Here is a 22,917-nt window from a genome sequence, read left to right on the forward strand (position 1 = left end):
TCTCAAAGCTACCAGCATGAGTTTGACCAAACTGCGGGAGGCAGTGGAAGACAAGAGCGCCTGGCGTGCTCTGGTCCATGGGGTCACGAAGAGTCGGACACGACTAAACAAGAACAAATAATAAAATCTATTTCCAAATGAAGCAATCAAAGCTCATTATTGGGCAATATAACCCTACAACAGGTGCTTGTACGTTAACTCTTGCAGCAGAAATGCCTGTTTAAAAAATACAACCTCAGTACATGAAAAGTCCATAATTCAGCTACCTTGCTAAAGATGAGCTGCTCTGAGTTAGTACCTAGATGGGAACTTAGAATTCTATGTGGGATACTTTTGAGTTCCATGGGTGAAAGGCAGGTTATAAATCCAAACAAATAAAATAGCAAAGGGCTTTTGCTGGCCTTTAAAAAAGTAACAAGGAAGGTCAACATGCAGATTTCTGGTGCAAGGAAACTGTACAATTTGGGGGCCACCAGCAATAAGGCCCTACTTGCTACAGGCATTGACTTGCAATTGCTTAGTTACAGGAAAAGCTAGACAGGATAGAAACTCAATATATTGAACTCCAAGCTCTGCCAGAGGAAAATGCAATGTACGAGCAACGTTTATGGCAGCGAAGTGTTACAGAAGTAGGACACAGATCCCTCTTCCTTGTTGAGAAGTCCAGGATCATTAGGGAAGGGAGCAGAAGAACAGTAGCAGTGACCAGCAGACGATGGTGTGGGAAGAATAGCCTCCTGCAGAGTGTGCATTTGAGTAAGCATGGACATTTGACAGATGAGAAGAATGATTACAAGTTGACTCAGACATCACCAGCATTTCAGTAGGGCTGGGAAGGGAGTTGGAGAGAACCATGCCATGCTCCTTCAAATCCTCCTGTACCTATTTCAGAATCTCAAAGCTGAAGAACGGAGTTTTCTCATTTCCAAACTCTCCCCAGCCACCTCTCGGATCACCCTACAATTACTAAGTCTTCTGGACTGAGGCTAAAGCTCAACACAAGAAAGAGAATTTGGGGATCTTAAGACTTGAAACTGGGTTCCCTAAAATATATCACATCTTCCATCTACCTGAAGCTGAAGGTCCTCTTTTGAGGCCTCTTGCCATCATGTGACGCGAGGCTGGTGATTACAATAGAGAAGGCCTTTTTGGTTGTGGCACCTCAGATCCCAGAGAACCATGCTTGGCGCTTCCTTTATGGTCTTTTCCCCATCAAGTCAAGGCTTTCTTTATTCAACCAGGGTCTTTTGAATCCTAGGAAAGGGGTTGACTAATCCGAGTCCCTGTAGACATTGCTGTGCTCCAGCAACCATTGCATTGGCAAGGTGGGCTTGCAGTTCAGAGTTCACGGCTGTTGCAGTCCAGTTTGCAAAGTAATGCATTGGTTTGGAGAAATACGTTTTTAAAATGGCAGCATGTTTTCTGTAGTTCCACATTCTGTTGAATTCCATATAGAATATACCTGTCACAGAAACACACACTATCTACAGGTTTTTCAAGTTCTCGCTGTCTCTGTGGTTGTGGATATAATTGAAAGTAAGCAAGCAGCACCTACAAAATCCTCCATTGTTTTAGAGGCAGAATATTTATAGCTTGGTGCCTTTCTCCTTGTATTCTCCAGCCATGTTCCCTGTTCATCATTTACCCATAACTGTTCTCTAGCTTCAAGAGCAATCCTCTCCAGCTAGCTTCATAACTCCGTACCTTCAAAAACACAGTTCTACAAAATCCACATGTCCCTATCCACTTAAAAATAAGAAGACAAATTGACGAAGTTCAGGCAAAGTAAATTCGGGTTGTATCCCAAGTCAAACTCACGAGTAAACCCACTGAAATCAACTGGTGAAATTAACTTACATCCATTGGTATCAATGGGTCAGAGTATGACATTGTGTTGGATGCAGCCCATAATTCACGGTTGGGGGTTTCATGGGGCAAACACATGAGCCTCCTTTAGAAAAGCAGCCTTCCTAATGCATATATTAATGCTTTTCTTCCTAGAACCTACTTGAGACACTCCTTCAAATATTAATTAGGCAGGGCCTAAATTATACATTGGGACTGAAAGGGAATGTGCTTAAGCAGCTGACATTTTTGGCGTGAGGGAGAAAAACACAGCTGACTGCTGTTTTCAACCAGAAATCATTCTGAAGACAAGCAGCCTCCCTTTACCTTTTCAAAAAGGTCAGAAAGCCACTTATGCACTGTGGAAAGCATAAATACTACAGCTGGATAATCAGTCGGATTATTAATTAACCTAGAAATTCAGTACCACGAGACAGATTGATAGCCCACAAATGTAGTTAAGCTCTGGGGGGAAGAGCAAAGATTAGATAAACATTTTTTTTATTACTCAAAAGACAAAGCAATCACTATATCAGCTCCGATAAATGAAACATCTCAGTTCACATCAGCTGCGCTTCTAAAAGCCTATTGCTGGTTGATAAAAGAGGGGCTATCCCTATATTGCTGCATTTTTGGAGTTAGCGCAACCTTAGCTCAATATTTTTTTGGTGGTGCATATGCGGTATTATATTATTATTATTATTATTATTATTATTTATTATTATTATTATTATACCGCCCTTCAGTTGAAGATTCCAGGGCTGTTCACAACAGAAAAATTCAATACACATAACAAAACAAAAACCAATAACCCATTTCCACAAACACATTTTAAAAGCTGTAGAATGTATTATAGTGGTACCTCTGGTTACGAACTTAATTCATTCCGGAGGTCCGTTCTTAACCTGAGGTACCACTTTAGCTAATGGGGTCTCCTGCTGCTGCTGCGCGATTTCTGTTCCCATCCTGAGGTAAAGTTCTTAACCCGAGGTACTACTTCCAGGTTAGCAGAGTCTGTAACCCGAGGTGTTTGTAACCCAAGGTACCACTGTATTATTTATTAAATTTGTGTATTATCAGTTATTAAATTTGATACTAAATATGGTACTCTTTCATCCTCAACAATCACCCTTGTTAGGCAGGCAGGCAGTCTGTAAAATGGACCCCTCTCCATAATTCACCTGATGGGCTTCACAGCTGAATGGGCGATTTGAACCCAGGTCTCTTATGGCCTTACTGCTTTGAACCCCAACCATTTCTTTGTAGCCTCAGTGAAGAGGGTTGCTGTACTTCTAACCTTGTGAGTGAGTGACAGGTGTCTACTGACTGACTTAATACGCTGGAATAATTAAGGAACATTGACGAGCTGTAGGGAGAGTGCTTTAGTGCTCTTCTCCGAATCTCTGGTTAGTTTTAACTGTGTTTTTTTAAATGTGTTGACTAGTGAATGCATGCGTGGCATGTTCTTGGCTTAGCAATAATGATTTGTTTAGGCGAAACAAAACCACAATCCTGGGCTTGGACATCACACTTAAGCTAGCAGTCTGCTTTGTTTAGCTGCTAATGGAAGGCAGAAGCAAATGAGGAACACTCATGGCTTAATAAACTATACTTTATGGCTAAGCATTATTTATTAGTTGAGAAACATTTAGAAATCAACAATGGAAAAAGTGTATGTAAAACATAAAACTATCGTCAAAGATGCACAGATAAAAGCATACTATGCTAGAGATAAGTATGCATAACTAAATCATGTGTCTGAACATGTTTGCTGGGGAAAAACTGGTTTCAGCTTGCATCTAAGACAGTATAGCAATAGCTGTCTTAGTATAGTGTATACTATAGCAATGCCTGTCCAATGTTAAAAAGGCAGGGAGATTTGATCTCTGGTTAAGGGTTCTCTCATGGAAGGGCTGGTAAACACATTGTGTCTGAGAGTCCTTGAGAAGTGACAGTGTCTAAGAAGCTAAAGGGGCCCCTGACCATTAGGTCCAGTCCTGACCGACTCTGGGGTTGTGGCGCTCATCTTGCTTTATTGGCCGAGGGAGCCGGCGTTTGTCCACAGACAGCTTCCGGGTCATGTGGCCAGCATGACTAAGCCACTTCTGGCAAACCAGAGCAGCACACGGAAACGCCGTTTACCTTCCCGCTGGAGTGGTACCTATTTATCTACTTGCACTTTGTGCTTTCAAACTGCTAGGTTGGCAGAAGCTGGGACTGAACAACGGGAGCTCACCCCTAATAAGCAACTATGCTAGATGAATAACAGGGCTAACACAAAAGGGCTGGTTTGGATGCAACCCTGAACTACAATTTAACATTATAAATTTACAAGGCAACAGCTTGCTGTTCTGTGTGAAAGTGGACAAACACCGCTTTATTTTAACCATAGTTAGTGGAAACAAGCCAACTGCAATCCACAGGTTGGGAAGGAGCAGGGTTGCTTTCACTAATTGTAACAGAGTTTACATTACACTAATCTTTCAGCACGGTTTACAATAAACTGCAGTTATTATAAACGGAGATGGAACTGTCTATTTTTTATCACAGCCGTAACAGAAAGTGGTGTAGGGGGTTGCTAATTCTCTGAACACTGCCAAGGCAAAGCATTTCCAGACCATACAGTACACATTATTGTTTTTGTAACTAGCTTATTAAACTGCAGCCTGTCTTGTTCAGCAGAGCAGCATTCTTCACGGTAATGGGGAAAATGTATGTTTTGTGATTTCAGAGCCCAGTTTTCTGCATGTGGATTGGGCCTTCTGCCCTCTTGCAAAAGAGGACACAGAAGTGTATAAAATATGCATATAGTACCTTGTATTATATCCAATTTATATTATTTTGCGTGGGGGGGTCAAAGGTTCCCAAAATAAAACAGGGCACGAAATAAAATGTCTGACAGGGATAATGACAGCAGGAGCTTTCCCCATAATTATATTGACAGCACCTCTCCACGATTTCAGGCAGAGAAGTCTTTCCCACCATCGGCTACCAAATCCATTTTTGAACTGTACTGTAGATGACAGAGGTTGAACCTATGTCTTCCCACATGCAAACCATGTGTTCCACCATTGACTTATGGTCCCACACTCCAGTATTTATTACCACCCTACATTTTCTTAAAACTTAATTAGGGGGTCTCTTAACTGCTGGGCAGCCTTCACCAAGTTGGGGTCTTCCAGATGTTTTGGACTACAAGGCCATGGAAGGTAGTGGAAGGTCATGCTAGCAGATGCAATCCAGAGAACATTCACTTACAACTCCACTGAAGTTTCAATTTACTCAGCTCTTGAGTTTCAATTTACTTCTTCATTGTTACTTTAGCTCACCTATCTTCCGCTGGGACCGTGCGCATTGATTACAAAGTCGTTTCTGGGTCAGATTTTCCATGCCTTTCAAAACAACAGGCAGTTCTTTCCATGCCTATACCACAATTTCAAAGCGGAAAGGTGGTTTTTGTTGTCATACTTTTTCAGCAGCAACATAACTGCTGTTAAATGCTTGCCGCAACCTTCAACTTCAGTCAGAAAGAGCTAAGGAAAACAAAGGCTTCCTTTTCAACTGCCTTCTGCTCTGTTTGTTGTTGGCAGCATCAGCACAATACCTGTCTGTTTTTTAAACATGTTATACATAATAAACAACTGACAGAGTTCAAATGGAGAGCAAGAGAAGTGTTTTCTATTTTTAAAAGCTGGTAGCGCAGAAGGCAGATTAAGGAGAAGAAACCATAGCTGTGGAACACAATTTTAAAACCAGTTTAGAAGTGGCATAGAGGTGAGTGCCAGCCCAGCTCACCCCTTTACCAATTTGATCATGTATATTAGATAATATAATATAATATAATATAAAAATGTATATTAGAACTTAAAATGTCAGAGCATTTTTGTATTATTTATATTTCAAGCTTCTTAATGTATCACTTCTCCATCAGCATCAGCAAAATGGAGAGTTATCGACTACCAAATACAACTGTTTATAATTTCTGTAATTTACTGCAGTTTGACTGATCTGATTAGTTAATTTTAAGGTATCACTCAATTCATTTACTATGCATAACACATTCATATTATTCTATGCTTGTCTTTGGCTGATGCTATTAAATACAAAAATTGTGCCCTAGTTAAAATATTTATGTAGTATTGAATGCTAGGTCCCCTAGATGTTAAGCCCAGTCAAAGGTGACTATGGGATGCAGCGCTCATCTTGCTTCAGGCTGAGGGAGCCGGTGTTTGTCCGCAGACAGCTTTCTGGGTCATGTGGCCAGCATGACTGAACAGCTTCTGGCGCAACGGGACACCGTGACGGAAGCCAGAGTGCACGGAAACGCCGTTTACCTTCCCGCTGCAGTGGTACCTATTTATCTACTTGCACTGGTGTGCTTTCAAACTGCTAGGTTGGCAGAAGCTGGGACAGAGCAACGGGAGCTCACCCCGTCGTGGGGATTTGAACCGCCAACCTTCTGATTGGCAAGCCCAAGAGGCTCAGTGGTTTAGACCACAGCGCCACCCGCATCCCTATGTCATATGTTACTCTTACTTGAAGTAGGTTTATTGGTTTCAATGGCTCCACTTAAGGCATTACTAAGATTTTATATCAACCAATATCTATAAAATCAGAACTGCCGTACCGAGAAGGACTGCTGCAAATTTCAGATTTCTAACACAGCGGGTGTTTCAGAAGCGATGCAAAAATTATTGCTGTCGCTGTACTATAGATTAACATGATCCGCTTGGGAAGCTAACAACACAAAAACCTTTAGAAAGGAACAGATAGGTAGCCGTGTTGGTCTGCCATAGTCAAAACAAAATAAAAAAATTCCTTCCAGTAGCACCTTAAAGACCAACTAAGTTAGTTCTTGGTATGAGCTTTCCGTGTATCTGAAGAAGTGTGCATGCACACGAAAGCTCATACCAAGAACTGACTTAGTTGGTCTTTAAGGGGCTACTGGAAGGATTTTTTTTTATTTTTTTTTGACTTTAGAAAGGAAATTATGAAAAGGTATGTCTAATTCAGGACCCAGCTCTTCAAGTGTAGCACAGGGACGGCATAAAACAGTGGCGTGAAGCAGACACCTTTGCACAGAATTAAGCCTTTGCTTTTAAACCATAAGCAGAGAAATGAAGCATTGAAAAGGACATCACAATAGGCAACTCAGAGGTATCCCACATCAAGGCTAAAGAATGGCTCTGCTCTGTGCCAGAAGCAGTTTTTCCGCTGAGTCAGAGGTTTATGCATAATTCACAGGAATCGTTCAACAAGGGGCACAGTGTCCTGAAGTGGAAAGTCACACACAACTGGAATGTGGCAAACAATTCTGCGCAACAACAATGAGAGGTAGGAGACCCAACAGGACTGGCAGGGGGGAAGATTCTGCCCAGACACAGTTCCCTGACTGCCCCCGCAAAGCAACAATTTCTGTTGCTAGGCTCCAGGTCCTGCTGAACAAGAACACCCGAAAGTTTCCTTATCACCTCAACACAGATTCTTGGGATTTTCTGGTGGCTGTTCCTTTTTGTCCCCAAGTTTCCTTAGCATCAACTCCTGACGCTTCCTGTCTAACTCAGAATCAAAAAGGGGGATACGGGTATGATGTAGAATAAGAGGGCACTGGCGTGTGATAAGAACCAAGAATAAGCTCTTCGTCCTCCTCCTCTTAGTTCAGCAGAGCATCGTCAAGAGATGTTCTGGGTGGACTGTGAACTTCCTTCAAGACTCAGCCATACCAGTTTCATTCTGGCCCCTGGCAGGAAAGATTGTTACTAACTTACATGGTACCATCAATTTATTTGGTACTTACAAAGCTAAAAACAGAAGGCAGATTTCTGCTCCAAAGGGCCTGCGAAAGCTGCATCGAAGGAAGCGAGATTCTAAAAAGGCGGGATGGGTGAGCAAGAGTAACAGGGAAGTCTAGCCTCTCCTGGTATGCCCCACAGAGGAACTTACGGTCTTCAAATAAAAACACCTTGAAGGTCCCAACCCACAGAGAGGTTAGGCTGGCCTCAACTAGAGCCAGGGCTTTTTCGGCTGCGGCTCCAACCTGGTGGAACGCTCTGTCACAAGAGACAAGGGCCCTGCAGGATTTGACATCTTTCCGCAGGGCCTGCAAGACAGAGCTGTTCCACCTGGCCTTTGGTCAGGGTGCAGCCTGACTCCCTCCTTTGGCAATCTTTAAAAGACTTTAGTTTATGGTTGCCATCAATTTTGATTTTAATTCATTTTTATAATGTTTTATAATGTTGTACTGTTTTAGTGTTGTTAGCCGCCCTGAGCCCGGCTTCGGCTGGGGAGGGCGGGATATAAATAAAATTTATTATTATTATTATTATTAGCGCTTTGTGCAAAAGCTGTTTCAGTTGGGTAATGACCCAGGAAAAGGCATCATAGAAAAGGTTTAAAGCCATAATGCTGTATTGTTTTTAACACTTGATTGGAAGCCGCCCAGAGTGGCTGGGGAAACTCAGCCAGATGGGCGGGGTATAAATAATAAATTATTATTATATTATCCAGATGTTGGGACCTGTGGTCTTCACTACGCAATTGGACTCCAGTGCCCATTAACCCCAGCCAACAATGGCCCAAGACTATGGGAACTGGAGTGCAACATCTGGAACGCCACATGCTCTCTATCCTTGGTTTAAAGCAGGGGTGGGAAACCTCAGGCCTGGGGGTCAAATGCAGCCCTCCAGGCCTCTCTACATGGCCCTCGGAAACCTCCAAACTTCTATATTCAGGCCCTGGCCCTATGCCCTACCCCAAGTGTTTCTGCATGGCTGGAATATGCTCTTGAACTCTAACAATACCTCTTCCTTGTCTGGATGGAGACCAGAGGAAAGGGGAGCGTAGAAACCAGTCTCCTGTACAAAGATGGCATTTGAAATCACTTCCTGCCCCCCACTTTCGCCTCTGGTGCTGCCCACCAGTGGCCCATGTCCCTCAACCTAGATACTATTATTTCTTCTATCTAGTTCATTTGTAATTGGAAATCAATAAAACACATTTTCTAAAATAAATTCTGCATGTTTATCTGAACCCTGGGTAAACTATGATAATTCTATACAGGTGATTTTTCCCCGTGGTACCCAGTAGGTTGTGCTGACTAGCCCAACCTTAGACGCCGCCCATGATCCATCAACCCTTCAGTGTGCAAGTGTCCAAACACTTAGGCAAAGGGCTCCAGCAGCATTGAAGCCAACAGTTTCTCCTTGTTTCCCACTCAGCAACTTTTATTGAGAAGGTAGACCAGAACCCCCTCCTGGATTCAGGTGGCCTCTATGTCTAGCTGTTGCATTCAATAAGTAGAATTCATTGGAGAACTATAGCTAACTGGCAGATGAAGACTTATCCTCCATGAATTTGTCAACCCCACTTTGAAAGCCATCAATCACCACACCTTATGGAAGCAAATTCTTTAAGCTAATTATCTGCATTCTAATAGGGAGGAGAAGAAAAATCTCTATTCACCCTCAGCACACCATACTACCATACTTTTTCAGTCATCTTTTCTCCAAAAGGACAAGAAAAGGCTTTAGCCTTTCTTCATACAGTGCTCCAGTTTTGATCATTTAGGTTGCCTTTTTCTTCTTTTCCAGTTCTGAGATACCAGTTTTGAAACAGAGTTACTGTGCAGAGTATTTCAAATACAGCCACAATATAGGTTTATAATATAAACCCTCACTTCTCCCAAAAAATAAATTAACAAATTGTCCAGTGGCACCTTAGAGACCAAGTAAGTTTGTTCTGGGTATAAGCTTTTGTGTGGATGCACACTTCTTCAGATACACTGATACACAAGTCACCAGACTCTTATATATAGTGGGAGGGTGGGGTGGGTTTTTTCTCAGAAGGGTAGTAGGAGATGGATGATTGACTCAATGGGTATGGTAAACCTGTTGATGACTGTTAATGACTGCAATTAGTCCAAAAGGAAAAAGCTAGGGATAATAAGCAGATGACCAAAAATAGCTACTGGACAATTTTATTTATTTATTTATTTATTTATTTATTTATTTATTTATTTATTTCAACTGTGTCAGACCAACACGGCTACCTACCTGAATCTTCTCCCAAAAACTTTATATAAAACTTTTCCCTAAAAATTCCTATATTTTCAACATCATCGCACACCAATAATTACAGGAAGTGAATTGGTTAAACGAGGCTCAACTCTCTAGACCGTGTCTAGAGAAGGGTTGCCCAAACTTGGGTCTCCAGCTGTTTTGGGGCTACAATTCCTATCATCCCTAGCTAGCAGCACAAGTTAAGAGACCCAGGTTTGGGAATCTAGAGTATCCAGATTAGAAGTGCCATCAGCAAGCATCACCCAAAGGCATCTTCTGGCTTACACAATTCCTACACAGAAGACCCAACAGAGGCAACAGTTTTGAAGCAAGCAGCAGCACCTCCTTCTATGTGCAGCATAAAATCTCAACCTCAAGCAATTATGTTGGGAAGAAGGGCTGGGCAGCAGGCAGAGAGGAAGGAAATCTAGACGGCCGCTTTCTGAGCAGACGTCACCAGAGAGATGTACAGCCAGATCGTGAGACACACATTTTCGAGAGGGACACAAGCCATGGCATGCTGAAGAAACACATTGATTAGTGAAATGCAAAGGAAGTGAAAGGAGGTTACCTGAAGGCTTACTCAGCTTTGATGATAACATAGGGGCAGGTTTCTCCTTTTCCTTGACAGAAGCAACTCCTCTCTCAGCTCCCTTTCCTACACTGTCTAACTTTTTCTCTGCTGGCAAAGGAGTAACATCAGCTGGGGGCGAGATCTCCTTCGTTGCTTCAGGCACTTCTCTGTCCAGTTTCACGGAGGGTTTTCCTAAGGCAGGACCTCTCTCTTCATTTTTGACTTGCACATTCTTCAAAGAAAGGTCGTGGGCCACCTCTTGGTAAGGAGATTGCCTTGCCTCCGATTCAAATGCATCAGGGGGCTTTCTGCTTTCCATCTCCTTCGACACATCTTTTTCCATCACCGACTTAGCAGCTTGATAAGGAGCTGTGGGGAAATCATCCGTCTCTGGAGAGGATTCTGCGGACAACACAATTTTGTCTCCCACTTTGAGCTCCTTGGGAACAGGAAAATAACCTGCACCAGTACGTAGTTCTTCCATGTCTAGTTCCTTCCATGTCTTCTCCTCCTTTGCTACTTCTGGAGCCCAAACAGTGGGTGCATTTTTGGAGGGTTCAGTCTGAGGCTGGAAGGATTCTAAGTAAGGCTTGCTAAGGGAAGTAGGCAACTCCTTCTGCTTCTCTTCCCAAACTTCCTTGGATACAATCTTAGCAGCAGATGCGGTGCTTTTCTCTTTCACAGCCTCCCTCTCTTTCTGAGCAAGGACAGGTTCTTGACAACTACCAAATAAGTCACTTTTCCCAGGTGCTTTCTCGTCAGGCTCGGCATATTCAGGCACAGGTTGGGAAACACATTCTGAAATCACCTCCTTGGATATCTCTGCAACGGCCGGCAAAGCAGATTCATTGGGAACCTTTGTTTCTTTAACTAAGTCGCATGCAATGGATATATAAGAATTCTCCAAGTCTTCCGCAGATGTACCATTCTTATGTCCGGGTTCTTTATCGGCAGCATCAACCTTGGTTTCCTGTGCTTGACTTGCGGGTACATTCATTGCCTCCTGATACGAGGGAGGCTCCTCAGACTTCTCCATTACACTCTCGTAGTCGTTCTCGTAATCGCCAGCAAAAGCTTCCGAAGGGGAGGCTTCGGTTTGAACGGCAGGAGCAACCACCCCAACAGCGCTTGCATTCAACGGTGCTTCCATGACAATGTCTGGCAAGACAGGGGAAGGAGCTGTTTCAGACCCTCCTTCAAAGGAGGGGCAGAGCTGCACGGCCACATTCAAGGGCTCTTGCGACGACTCGGACACCTGAACCAAATTGATCTTCGTTTCGTAAGCAAGTTTGGGGCTAACTGCATCATGAAGTTCGCTCTCATATGCTTCTTGCACTAAATCAGGAGTAAGACCTTCGGGCATATTGGCCAGAGCATCAGTAGACGCCAGCAGATTCTCGGCTTTATCAGATTCAGCATTCTTGCCCTGGCCACTTGCCAACTCATTGTGGGCAACGCTTGGTTCCGATCCAAAATGGGCCTTCATCTCAGCTATCTTTTTCTCGTCTGTTTTATTTTCAGAGGCCTGCTCCTCCACCAGAGACTTGGCTGTGCTGCCCTCGACTGTCACAGCTGATTCAAACTTGGCACAAGTAATGTAAGCTTCTGAAAATTCTTTTGAGGCTTCTGGAGTGCTGGGGAAAGAAATATCTTCATTGCTGCTTTCATGCTTCTTCTCGCTCTCTTTTCCAAAGTCTTTTTCTACCTGCAGAGTCTGAGCCTCCTCCGTGTCATATTTACCTACACCATCCATCTGACTCCTAGCCATTTCTTTCAAACTGCTGCTTTCATTGCTAGCCCACGATGGTTCAAAAGGCTTGAAATCCACATAGTCGTCCCTTGCGGAAAGGTCTACGAAAGCCATATTTTCGTCCGCATCGTGCTTTCGATCTTCAAGAGATGCATCGTTATCATGCTTCACAAACAGCTCGACAGGAGATTCTGGAGAAGAGTCCTGCTGGTGTGCAGATAGTTTTTCTATATTAAACACTTCATTGGTGCCTACTGGTTCCTTGGTCTGAGATGAAAAGAATAGCCCTGTCCCAGTGTCAGAGGGCACTGCTTCCAAAGGTTTCACTTCTGAACCTCCAGCATCTTCAAGGAATGGGTTACGTGCATTTTTGGTAGCAGCGGTAAATGCCTGGCTTTCAACCTGACCGTAACTGCCCTTTGTAGATAGCCCGCCTGATACTGTGTTGGGGGCTGTGTAGTCTTTAAAAGGATTGGCTGAGAGAGGAGAGAGAGGGGGAAGAGAAGCGGTAGCGTCAAGGGGGGCTGCAGCGAAATCTTCTCGCCATGCACGACCCAGCTGCTCCTGCAAGTCCATACCTTTGTCTGTGGCCGTGGACAGAAAGGAAAGTTAGCGAAGAGTGCAAGTGGTCTGAAAGTTAAGGCAAGTTTCAACAACAAGATCCCGTCCCCAAAAAAGCACAGTAGCTAGCTCTCAACGCTTACAGCTAGAAAGGTTAGTAGGGAAAGCATGCAATATTAAAGCTAAGAGAGGGTAAATGTAAATGAAGCAGCAAATGTTGTGCAATCCAATAAGGTTAGGGGAGAGCTTGCAGCAATGCAAAATACACAGGTTTTACAGAACGAGCCTGAGAAATAGGTCTCATTCTCCTATGCCCTCTTTTTTTTTGGGGGGGGGGGGAAGCAAGTGAATAATAATAACCCCGTGAAGAAATAATATTGATGTTCTCTTAACCATAGCCAAGAGAGTAGGAGAAGGCGTTAAGTAATGCATTTCCTCTCCCTCCCAAGTCTTCAACTAGGGTTTCCATATTTTGAAGAGAGAGAAAAGAGGACGCTATGACGGCCATTAAAAGCAAATGAATGCAGTTTGTCTCAAATCTTACCCCTGAAAGAGGGCGTGTCCTAGGAAGAGAGGACTCACCACAACCCTACTTAACACCAACTGTGCTTAAGACGAAGTAGGTTCCCTCTAAATCAGCATTTGCAAACCAACTTCAAGCCTGGGTAACAAGGGGAATCCTGCTTAGCATTAACCATAGTTAAGAGCCAGTGTGAATGTTAACAGTAAAATGGGGAATAAATACAAGGAGGAAGAGGAAAACTCAAAGAATCTGAAGCCCAGTCTCTTAACTATATACCGTATTTTTTGCTCTATAAGACGCACCAGACCATAAGACGCACCTAGTTTTTGGAGGAGGAAAACAAGGGAAAAAAATATTCTGAATCTCAGAAGCCAGAACAAGAGGGATCGCTGCGCAGTGAAAGCAGCAATTCCTTTTGCTGTTCTGGCTTCTGGGATAGCTGCGAAGCCTGCATTCGCTCCATAAGACACACACACATTTCCCCTTACTTTTTAGGAGGGGAAAAGTGAGTCTTCTAGAGCAAAAAATACGGTAATTAAGAGATTGGCAGTGTTACCTTCATCATACACCCGACAGGTGAAAAGACGAAGCCATTTCAATTAAACTGCATTAATGCTAACAGTTCATTAATTGTAACCAATTAGAGCCAATTCTGTATCAGCAAAAGCAACTACACTTTTAATAGTTATTCTGTTAATAGTAGCTACAAGGTGTTCCTAGGGGAAAGTTCCAAGAATTCATGGACAGCTGCAGTTTAACTGCAAAACACAAACTGCCCAAGTTTGAATTTCGAGCCACTTCAAAACAAACAAAACATGTTTTGCAAATTTAGGAGAATTTAGTATTCTTGGATCCTCGACAACTTTTTTTTTTTTAGTAAATACATCTAGAAACTATTAGTGGGAAAGGAAAACGCAAAGGGCACGGAGGGGTGGGGACATACTCTAATGCAAAAGGCTAGCTGAAATAACTTGCCTGCAGAAGAGTGCATCAGAGGATCAGATGCAACAGGAAGAGCAAAAAGGGTCTCATCTGAAAAACAAATACAGTATGACCTCAGCAGAAATAAATGTGGAAAATGAGCTTAAAGAAGGGGAAGAGGGAGAAGAGAGTATTCAGCATTCATATTTTTAGCAGATATTTTACACCCATATTTAAAAAGAACGAAACGAGAGAATTCGCATGCAGGATTACTCTGTTTGTCACAAAGTGGAAAAGCTTCTGCTGAGGAACACTCCTCCCCATTCCACCCCACCCCACCCCCCAGCCACTTGCCCCAATCTTAGCTGCAGTCCTAAATAGGAACGCCCAGGAATATTGACTCAGGATCCACCAGCCAAAAAATTCCAGGGCGTTTCATCCGCTAGACTTATTTGCTAATGTGGGTTATTAACAGGTCACTTAAAACTCCACCCAGAATTCCACACAAGCAGATGTGTTTCACACGGTTACTCTCCTAAGATGAGAATCAAGAGTCCCTAATTTTAGCACGCTTCCCCTTCACACATTCGCCCCCTAAACATATGAACGTTAAGTACATTAAGGAATTGAATCTCTCGGGGGGTGGGGACAGCTATTGTTAATTGACTGCAGAAACAAGGAAAATATGTTTTAATATAATAGTTGGGACTGTTTTAAATGCTACATAAAAGCAAAGCAGGTTGTATAAAATCATGAAATAGCATAGGCAGGATCAGTGCACTGACTTAACAGTCTCAAGAGTGCATGTATATCCACTTACTCCAAGGTTGAGCTAACATATTTCCACTGAAGCAAAGAGCAAAAGAGCTTTGATTTAACCATTAGCCCTCGCCCAAGTCTTATACGCCCTCCAGTTCACCTCTTGCGATCAACTATTTCAAGAGCGTAGTATCGGCAGGATAATTACTAGCTATCCTTCCTGACTGATCCAAGAAGCAAAGAAAAGTGTTATGCAAAGGGCACCAGCTGTGCCCCGCAGAAGAGCTCTGCCAGAGCCTCACTTAATGAGGCAACATGTGAACTTGGTGGGAAAGCGATTAAAGGACTAAGAGCAAGCCAGTGCACATCTAAGATGATGCAAAAGCTGAGCAACACACACCATAGCAGCTGACCATCGACAATAGGGAATGGCTGGCTTGAATTATGAACTATACGGTGTTGTGTTTGTCATGAGGCCGGAGGAACATTGCCTGGCTGTGAGGCACGAAGGCCGCTCCCTACAAAGCCCTTTCCACCTGGCCTGGGGGGCAAGGCCCAGATTCATCAGCCCCACTGAAGAGGCTCCTCATGAGGCCGGAGGAACATTGCCCAGCTATTGTTTCATTGATTTATTGATTTAATATGCTGTAAACAGCGATGGAATTTTTATTTAAAAATATAAAGTGGTATAAAGGTAAAGGTAAAGGGACCCCTCCCCTGACCATTAGGTCCAGTTGTGACCGACTCTGGGGTTGCGGCACTCATCTTGCTTTATTCGCCGAGAGAGCCGTTGTACAGCTTCCAGGTCATGTGGCCAGCATGACTAAGCCGCTTCTGACGAACTAGAACAGCGCACGGAAATGCCGTTTACCTTCCTGCCGGAGTGGTACCTATTTATCTACTTGCACTTTGATGTGCTTTCGAACTGCTAGGTTGGCAGGAGCAGAGGCTGAGCAAAAGGAGCTCACCCCGTTGTGGGGATTCGAACCGCCAACCTTCTGATCAGCAGGTCCTAGGCTCTGTGGTTTAACCCACAGCGCCACCCGCGTCCCTATAAAGTGGTATAGAAATTTATAAATAAATAAATAAAGCCTGCTGGATGTTGTTTGCACCTCCCAAAACTCGCAAGTGCATGCCCAAAGGGACTGTTTTCAGGTGCCAGCTGCAGAAAGCATCACCATTGCTGTTTTTAGTGCATACCACCTACATGTTTTTGCTGAAAATTCCTTGGGTGGCCAAGGAAGCCAACATGAATATAATGCATTATACTGGGCTACCTTCTAGAAGACTGATTTGAAACCTCAGTTATTTCAGAATATGGGAGCCAGACCTCTGCCTAGAGTTATGCCACCCTGAACGGAACTTGTTTTAAGAGATCTGCCCTGGCTTCCAGTATTTTTATGGGTCCAATTCAAGGTGCCGATTTTGTCCATACTAGATAGCATGGCTGCCATACAGTCAATCTCTACTGGCGAATAAGTACCATAATTCCAAGCAGGAAGAATGACTTTTTAGTGGTGAATTCTTTGCTCTAGAACGCCATCCAATTATCACTATTCTGGAGACATTATTATTATTATTATTATTATTATTATTATTATCATCATCCACTGCATTTAGTGGGTCTTTTCCTGCTTCCTGCAGCTGCTTTCTCTCTCTTGTATTTTAAAATAAAATAATTATATTTCTATTTAGTTTTACTATAGTCCACTTTTTTAATTCTGTTATGGCTTTGTCCTCATTAGCGAACCTGGTTATTTTTTTACCAGGACAGTGGCCTAAAAACATCAAAGATACACTATGATTAACATTTCCCAACTTTCTTAGGGTTGTGTGGAGTTACATCATACACGTCCACACACCCACACACCCTCTTGGCCCTGAAACTGCTGAAGAACACAAAAAGGGAGAGATGCTTTGCAACCTACCCTTAAATAGTGTCCTGCTGTTACGTACACATTCTACTTCCAAAGCATCAAGTATAAAATGGAGCCAATCTTTATTTGGTCTTTGATTTCTTGAAAGTATTAAGCCGCACAAAGAGATCAGATTACTGCACTGCTCAGGTTGCCAAGTAAAGCATCCGAGAATTAAGGAATGCTAGTCTGCCTCTGTATGATTACTCAACAAAGCAGAGATCCGGCGGAGGAGAACAAAGATGTGCATTGCAAAACCAAGGCGCTATTAATGCACGCATTTATTTGCACAAGATACAGAAAATGGTGTGGGTGATTATCTCATCCTAGTTTTTACATTGCCTGATTTCCAAATTTTAAGGGATAGATTATTATTATTTATTGAATTTATACCATGGCCTCCCTCCTGAAGAAGCCCTGGGTTATCAAAATTGTGTAAAGGGAATTATTAAGAGGATGGCTGAAGCACTTCGTGGGCAGCTGCAGAATGCAAAGTTTATTGCTACATGGCATCTGAAAAACAGCTTTCTCCATATTGTAGGTTAAAGGTAAAGGTAAAGGGACCCCTAACCATTAGGTCCAGTCGTGACCGACTCTGGGGTTGCGGCGCTCATCTCACTTTATTGGCCGAGGGAGCCGGCGTATAGCTTCTGGGTCATGTGGCCAGCATGACTAAGCCACTTCTGGTGAACCAGAGCAGCGCACAGAAACGCCGTTTACCTTCCCGCAGGAGCGGTACCTATTTATCTACTTGCACTTTGACGTGCTTTCGAACTGCTAGGTGGGCAGGAGCAGGGACCGAGCAACGGGAGCTCACCCCGTCGCGGGGATTCGAACCACCAACCTTCTGATGGGCAAGTCCTAGGCTCTGTGGTTTAACCGACAGTGCCACCCGCGCCCCTATATTGTAGGTTACTACTACAAAATTGATGCTGCAGACTATAAGTGCTGCTCATGCAGGCAGAGAGTGGTGCAGACTGATACAACATATTTTGCTTTCAGTTTATACTGCTACCCTATTATCTGTTAAAAGGGCTTGAGAAAGTGTGCACCATAATGTCCGTTTGGAACATTTTAATTATTTATGCATAGCTAGACAAGCATCACTTTGGACAATGAGTTATGAGATGGATTTCCACATTAAAATTTGACCTTCGCGAAAATCTGCTGGCTGAAATGAGAACAATTAAATAGTATTGATGAGGACTGTCAGACATGTGAAATGTTTATTTATTTAAACATAAACTCATGGTATCACCCTCTGCAATGCAGGAATCTCAGCCTTTTTAATGGATCATTTCTAAATGTGCATGTTATCAAAACCTTTCCAAGTTATTAAATTGCAAAGTAGCAACTACTTATCATCAGAAGACAACGCTACCGTTAATATCTATTCTTTTGGCTAATTTAAAGTTGTAAATGCAAAACTGCCTTAAGAATTGTCCCTTAAGGTAAAGGTAAAGGTACCCCTGCCCGTACGGGCCAGTCTTGCCAGACTCTGGGGTTGTGCGCCCATCTCACTCAAGAGGCCAGGGGCCAGCGCTGTCCGAAGACACTTCCGGGTCACGTGGCCAGCGTGACATCGCTGCTCTGGCGAGCCAGAGCTGCACACGGAAACGCCGTTTACCTTCCCGCTAGAAAGCGGTCCCTATTTATCTACTTGCACCCGAGGGTGCTTTCGAACTGCTAGGTTGGCAGCGCACCCCGCCGCGAGGATTGGAACCGCCAACCTTTCGATCAGCAAGCCCTAGGCGCTGAGGCTTTTACCCACAGCGCCACCCGCGTCCCTAGAATTGTCCCTTAATGGCATACAAATATGAAATGTGGGCATGCAGACTCTAATACTGAAGTTATGCATCCATTTACTATTTCAGAGAAGACACACCCCCTTTAAGGAGAGGAAGCCCTAAAGTCAACGAGGCGGCAAAACAGGAATTATTTGTTCTGATGCACAGGAACACACCTCAAAACCCTTGATTCCACAATCAACAGAAATCCTGCTCAAAGTATCTTAACTCCTGATCTCATACAAACATAACTATCTCACACTGGTGTATTAACTCCTATTGGCAGTGGTTCTCCAAGACTGAAATACTGAACCCTCACACTCACAAGAAGTTGATACATGAGAGAGAAGGGTTCAGATGTCATAGAAGAGTATCTCAGAAGATAGGATTAATGGGAAGGGGCCCTGTTTGCCCCTAGGCCCCAATTTATTGATCAATGTAATTTAGTTATTGTCAAAGGCTTTTTAAAAAATGGAATGCAAGTGGTAATCCCTTTAAGGATACGTTTTAGATTCACACTTATCATTTAGTTGCTTTCAAATGCTTACAAAAGAAGAAGAGTATAAATATCTTAAATGATTTGCCAAGAGAAATCATCCATCCTAGGGAGATAAGAGCTAGAATTTAAGTTGATCGCCACTTAGGACGGATCATCAAGTATTAACAGTGGCACACAACCCCACACACCCCACCACCACCACCCTTCTCAGCTTCCTGGAACACTATAACAGGAGAAGTGAGGCTTCCTGTAACACTATAACAGGAGAGGTGAGTTTTCTACTTGCCAGGTGCACAGGACTGTACTAAAACGTGGCAAGTAGGAGTCTCCATAATCTGGCCACAGAGTGGCTTAAATACTAGTCCAGCTTTTACTACAAAAACTTTAGTACAAGCACTGGAATGAAAAACAATGAGAAAACAATGAGAAACAAGGCCGCCGAAAACTTACTTGCAGCCATTCTGGCATTATTACAAAGCCATTACGAACTTACAACTATTATGCAAATTCAACAGTGAAATAAACAACGGACATTTGTACAACAGTTGCATCCGCTGACTTCCCAGATGCTTCCATTCCCCGCTGCCGTGCACAATTAGTATGTACAGCTACAACTGGCTTTCCCCCTCCATAATGACTAGACTTTCATAAAATCAAGCTTGTTTTGCCTGAGAACAGAAGGTAATGATTTAATATCTGTTCCCTACATACTGGCGTTTGAACCTTTTGGAACTCAAATCATAACCTTCAAAAATATTAAATTGTTTCAACGAATCTGCATACATTTCTAAACAAGAAAATACGCCCAGTGCAATAACAGAGAAGGGCAAAAGCCATTTTGCAGAAGTCTTCCGAAACAATGTTATCAGAACAGTTACACGCTGCCAAAGCTATCAAGCTGAAAACACATAAGCTCTTGACAATCTTGAGGTCTCCATACAACCAGACTTGCAAAAGAGAAGTCACAGCCCAATCCCTGTCTTATTTGCTGTACTCTGGAAGAATTCCCAGGGCCCCACGGTTTGCAACTGTTTCCCACTCATGCCTGGGAAAATGTAAGGCTCTCTCAAGCTCATCGAAAGTATGGGCTGGGATGGGGCAACGCCTTGGGTTCAGAGGCCCATGTTGGAAGTCTGTGCCAGTTTTTGCTAAGCTGTTGCTGGCAGGCTGCCAGTGTGGCTAGCCCACCTGTCTGAGGCTCTCAGCCTGCGTGAACTGGCTGGGGAATAAAAGCTCTGTGTGGGGGGAAGAAAGCCCCATGTGTTCTCAGCAAGGCACTGTAGAGGGATGCAAGCAAAACCATATACTGAAGGAAGGGAAAATGAGAGAGAAAAGAGAACCAGTGGAGAAGGCTGAATCCCTAAGAAAGAGCGAACACAGAGAGACACGCAAATGCAGGGGGAAAGAATAAATTTTAGAAATTGAAAGATTTACATGTGGAGAGATGTGTGGTAGTGTAAAGAGAAGGATGTGTTTTGAAGGAGCATGTGCAGGGAAGATTGGCAGGTGGCAGAAAGGGTCCGACTCTACACCAATCGATGCATTGACTCAAGACAGCCTTGTGGAAGTTCAAAGTTGAGTACATATTGAGCTGGTGATGTCAAAGGAATAAACAACTACCTGACGTTCAGAAGACATCTGAAGGCAGCCCTGTTTAGGGAAGTTTTTTAATGACTGATGTTTTGATGTGTTTTTAATCTCCTGTTGGAAACCACCCAGAGTGGCTGAGGAAACCAATAATAATAATAATAATAATAATAATAATAATAATAATAATAATAATAATAATAATTGCTTGGCATTCTTATTTTTCAAATAAGCACATATTCCCACCCACCCTTCAGGCCAAGCACTGAGACTTGAAGGTCAGCAGTGGAGAAGCTACATGTGGATATATGGTCTTTAGGAAGAACCAGAAGGGACATGAAGGGTTAAGCACTGACCCTCCTAGGCACAAACCTCCTGACTGGGAGAGATCCAACTGCAACTCCACGATGAGAAGCACATTGTAATCCTGAAGGCAGGGGAGTGCCTTACATCTGATCTTTTTAAGCTACTCTAGAAAGTCTTTGATGTGAAATAATGGGATAGATGCTTTAGATAAAGGGGGAGAAGAACAGATTCGAAGGTAAGTTGACTACAGGTAAATGGAGAAGCCAGTAAAAGTTGTGAGAATTGGGGGAAGGGAAAGCAGGAGGATAATTGTGTGTTATAGTGGTGCAGAGAGAAGCAAGTTCTGGAGTACAGAGGGGAAAACGAGGGAGGGTTTAACAGGGGTTTGTTTCAATGAGAAAAGGGAGTTCATCCCAACAGCAGATGAAAGCTGAGATGAGCTAAAAGCATGTGGAGAGAATGACAGGTATTCAAGGTAAGTTTCCAACAGCCCACCTTCTCAGGTAAACATTTGGGAACAATGCAAACACCCAGTGACATACTCTTCAGCTGCTGCCAAAACTTTAAAGTTGTTATCCTTTAATATTACTGTAAATAGAAATAGGATTTATGGTGAAACCCTACCGGAACTGCAGTCCTTGTTTCCAGAAGGGAAAATGTGATACAATTCAAGAAGGCATTTACGTGCAAAGCCTAACAAGCCTTAATTAAAGTTGTGCATTCTCTATGTATCCACCAGAGGTGGGGGAGCCAAAATGCTGCTCTCCAGATGTTGGTGGTAAACTACAGCTCCCATCTTTCCAGATAATCAGCCATGCTGGATGATGTAAGCTGTAGTACAACATCCCAGTCTCCCTCCAGGTCAATCACGAACGGTAACCAAGACAAACCACAAGCTCACGTTCCGATGAAGCACCAAGGAAAACTATGACTTAGCTCCCAGCAGGACCATAGTAGCCACAATCTCCTTTCTAGGGGGGCCCTCGCACATTTTCACGCTAAACCATAGTTTAGTTTGATGACTTTGGCATATTGTTCTCCCTGTTGCTCTGCTATGCCTTCAGCTTGACTGGAGACAGTCTGTATCACCATTCAAGGACCAATAGGGTCTGCTCAACCTGGCACAACTCCATGCCAGTACAAAAATGTGGCGGTTTCTTATCCAAGAGATGTTGTTTGCAGATGACACAGCTTTGACAACGCACTCCGGGAAAGCTCTACAAAGACTCATCTCAAACATTTTGCCCAATAACGCAGGGAGTTCAGCCTGACGAAGACCAGTTATGATGTTGCCAGCTCTCCACCCTTCAGAACTGGGGACCACACACTAGAGGTGGTAGACAATCCCTTCTACCTGGGCTCAACCATAACCAGCAACCTCTCCATCGGCTCTGAGCTCGACAAGCCTATTGGCAAAGCAGCTATGGCAATGGCTTGCCTCTCCCAAAAGGGTTTAATAATAATAATAATTTATAATTTATACCCCGCCCATCTTCCCCAGCCACTCTGGGCGGCTTCCAACAAAACACTAAAATACAATAACCTATTAAACATTAAAAGCTTCCCTAAACAGTGCATGGGAGAATGTGATGCTAACAACCAATATCACAATGAAGGTCTACCTGCTTGCGTGTTGAGCACGCTGCTTTATGCAAGTGAGTCATAGGCAAATTACAGCCTTCCATATGCAGTGTATCAGAAAGATTTTGGGCATCACATGGCAGGGCGCCAACTTGACGACCAGAGTTGAAAGTATCATTTCCACTGTGTGTGTGTGTTTCTCCTTCTTGCATACTGGGACAAGTGATCTGTTGTAAGAGCAAGCTACCATC

At 43.4% G+C, this 22,917-nt stretch overlaps 1 protein-coding gene across 4 annotated transcripts in view; it reads right to left on the reverse strand.

Moving 5' to 3' along the window:
* The window catches only part of RTN4 (reticulon 4), a 63,966-nt gene that overhangs the window by 33,574 nt on the left and 7,475 nt on the right, over positions 1-22,917 (reverse strand). Inside the window, exons 2-3 of one of the 4 annotated variants that reach the window (XM_083733090.1) lie at positions 14,286-14,342; positions 10,474-12,810 (exon numbers count right to left, since the gene is read on the reverse strand). The exons of 1 other annotated variant lie outside the window; for it this stretch is intronic. In XM_083733090.1, the coding sequence (XP_083589216.1) occupies positions 10,474-12,810; positions 14,286-14,342 (2,394 nt within the window). The remainder of the gene's footprint in view (positions 1-10,473; positions 12,811-14,285; positions 14,343-22,917) is intronic. 2 more of the 4 variants (XM_083733091.1, XM_083733092.1) reach the window with 2 other exon arrangements.

Source organism: Podarcis gaigeae, assembly GCF_964106915.1.
Source record: "Podarcis gaigeae genome assembly, chromosome: 3".
Lineage (NCBI taxonomy): Eukaryota > Metazoa > Chordata > Lepidosauria > Squamata > Lacertidae > Podarcis > Podarcis gaigeae.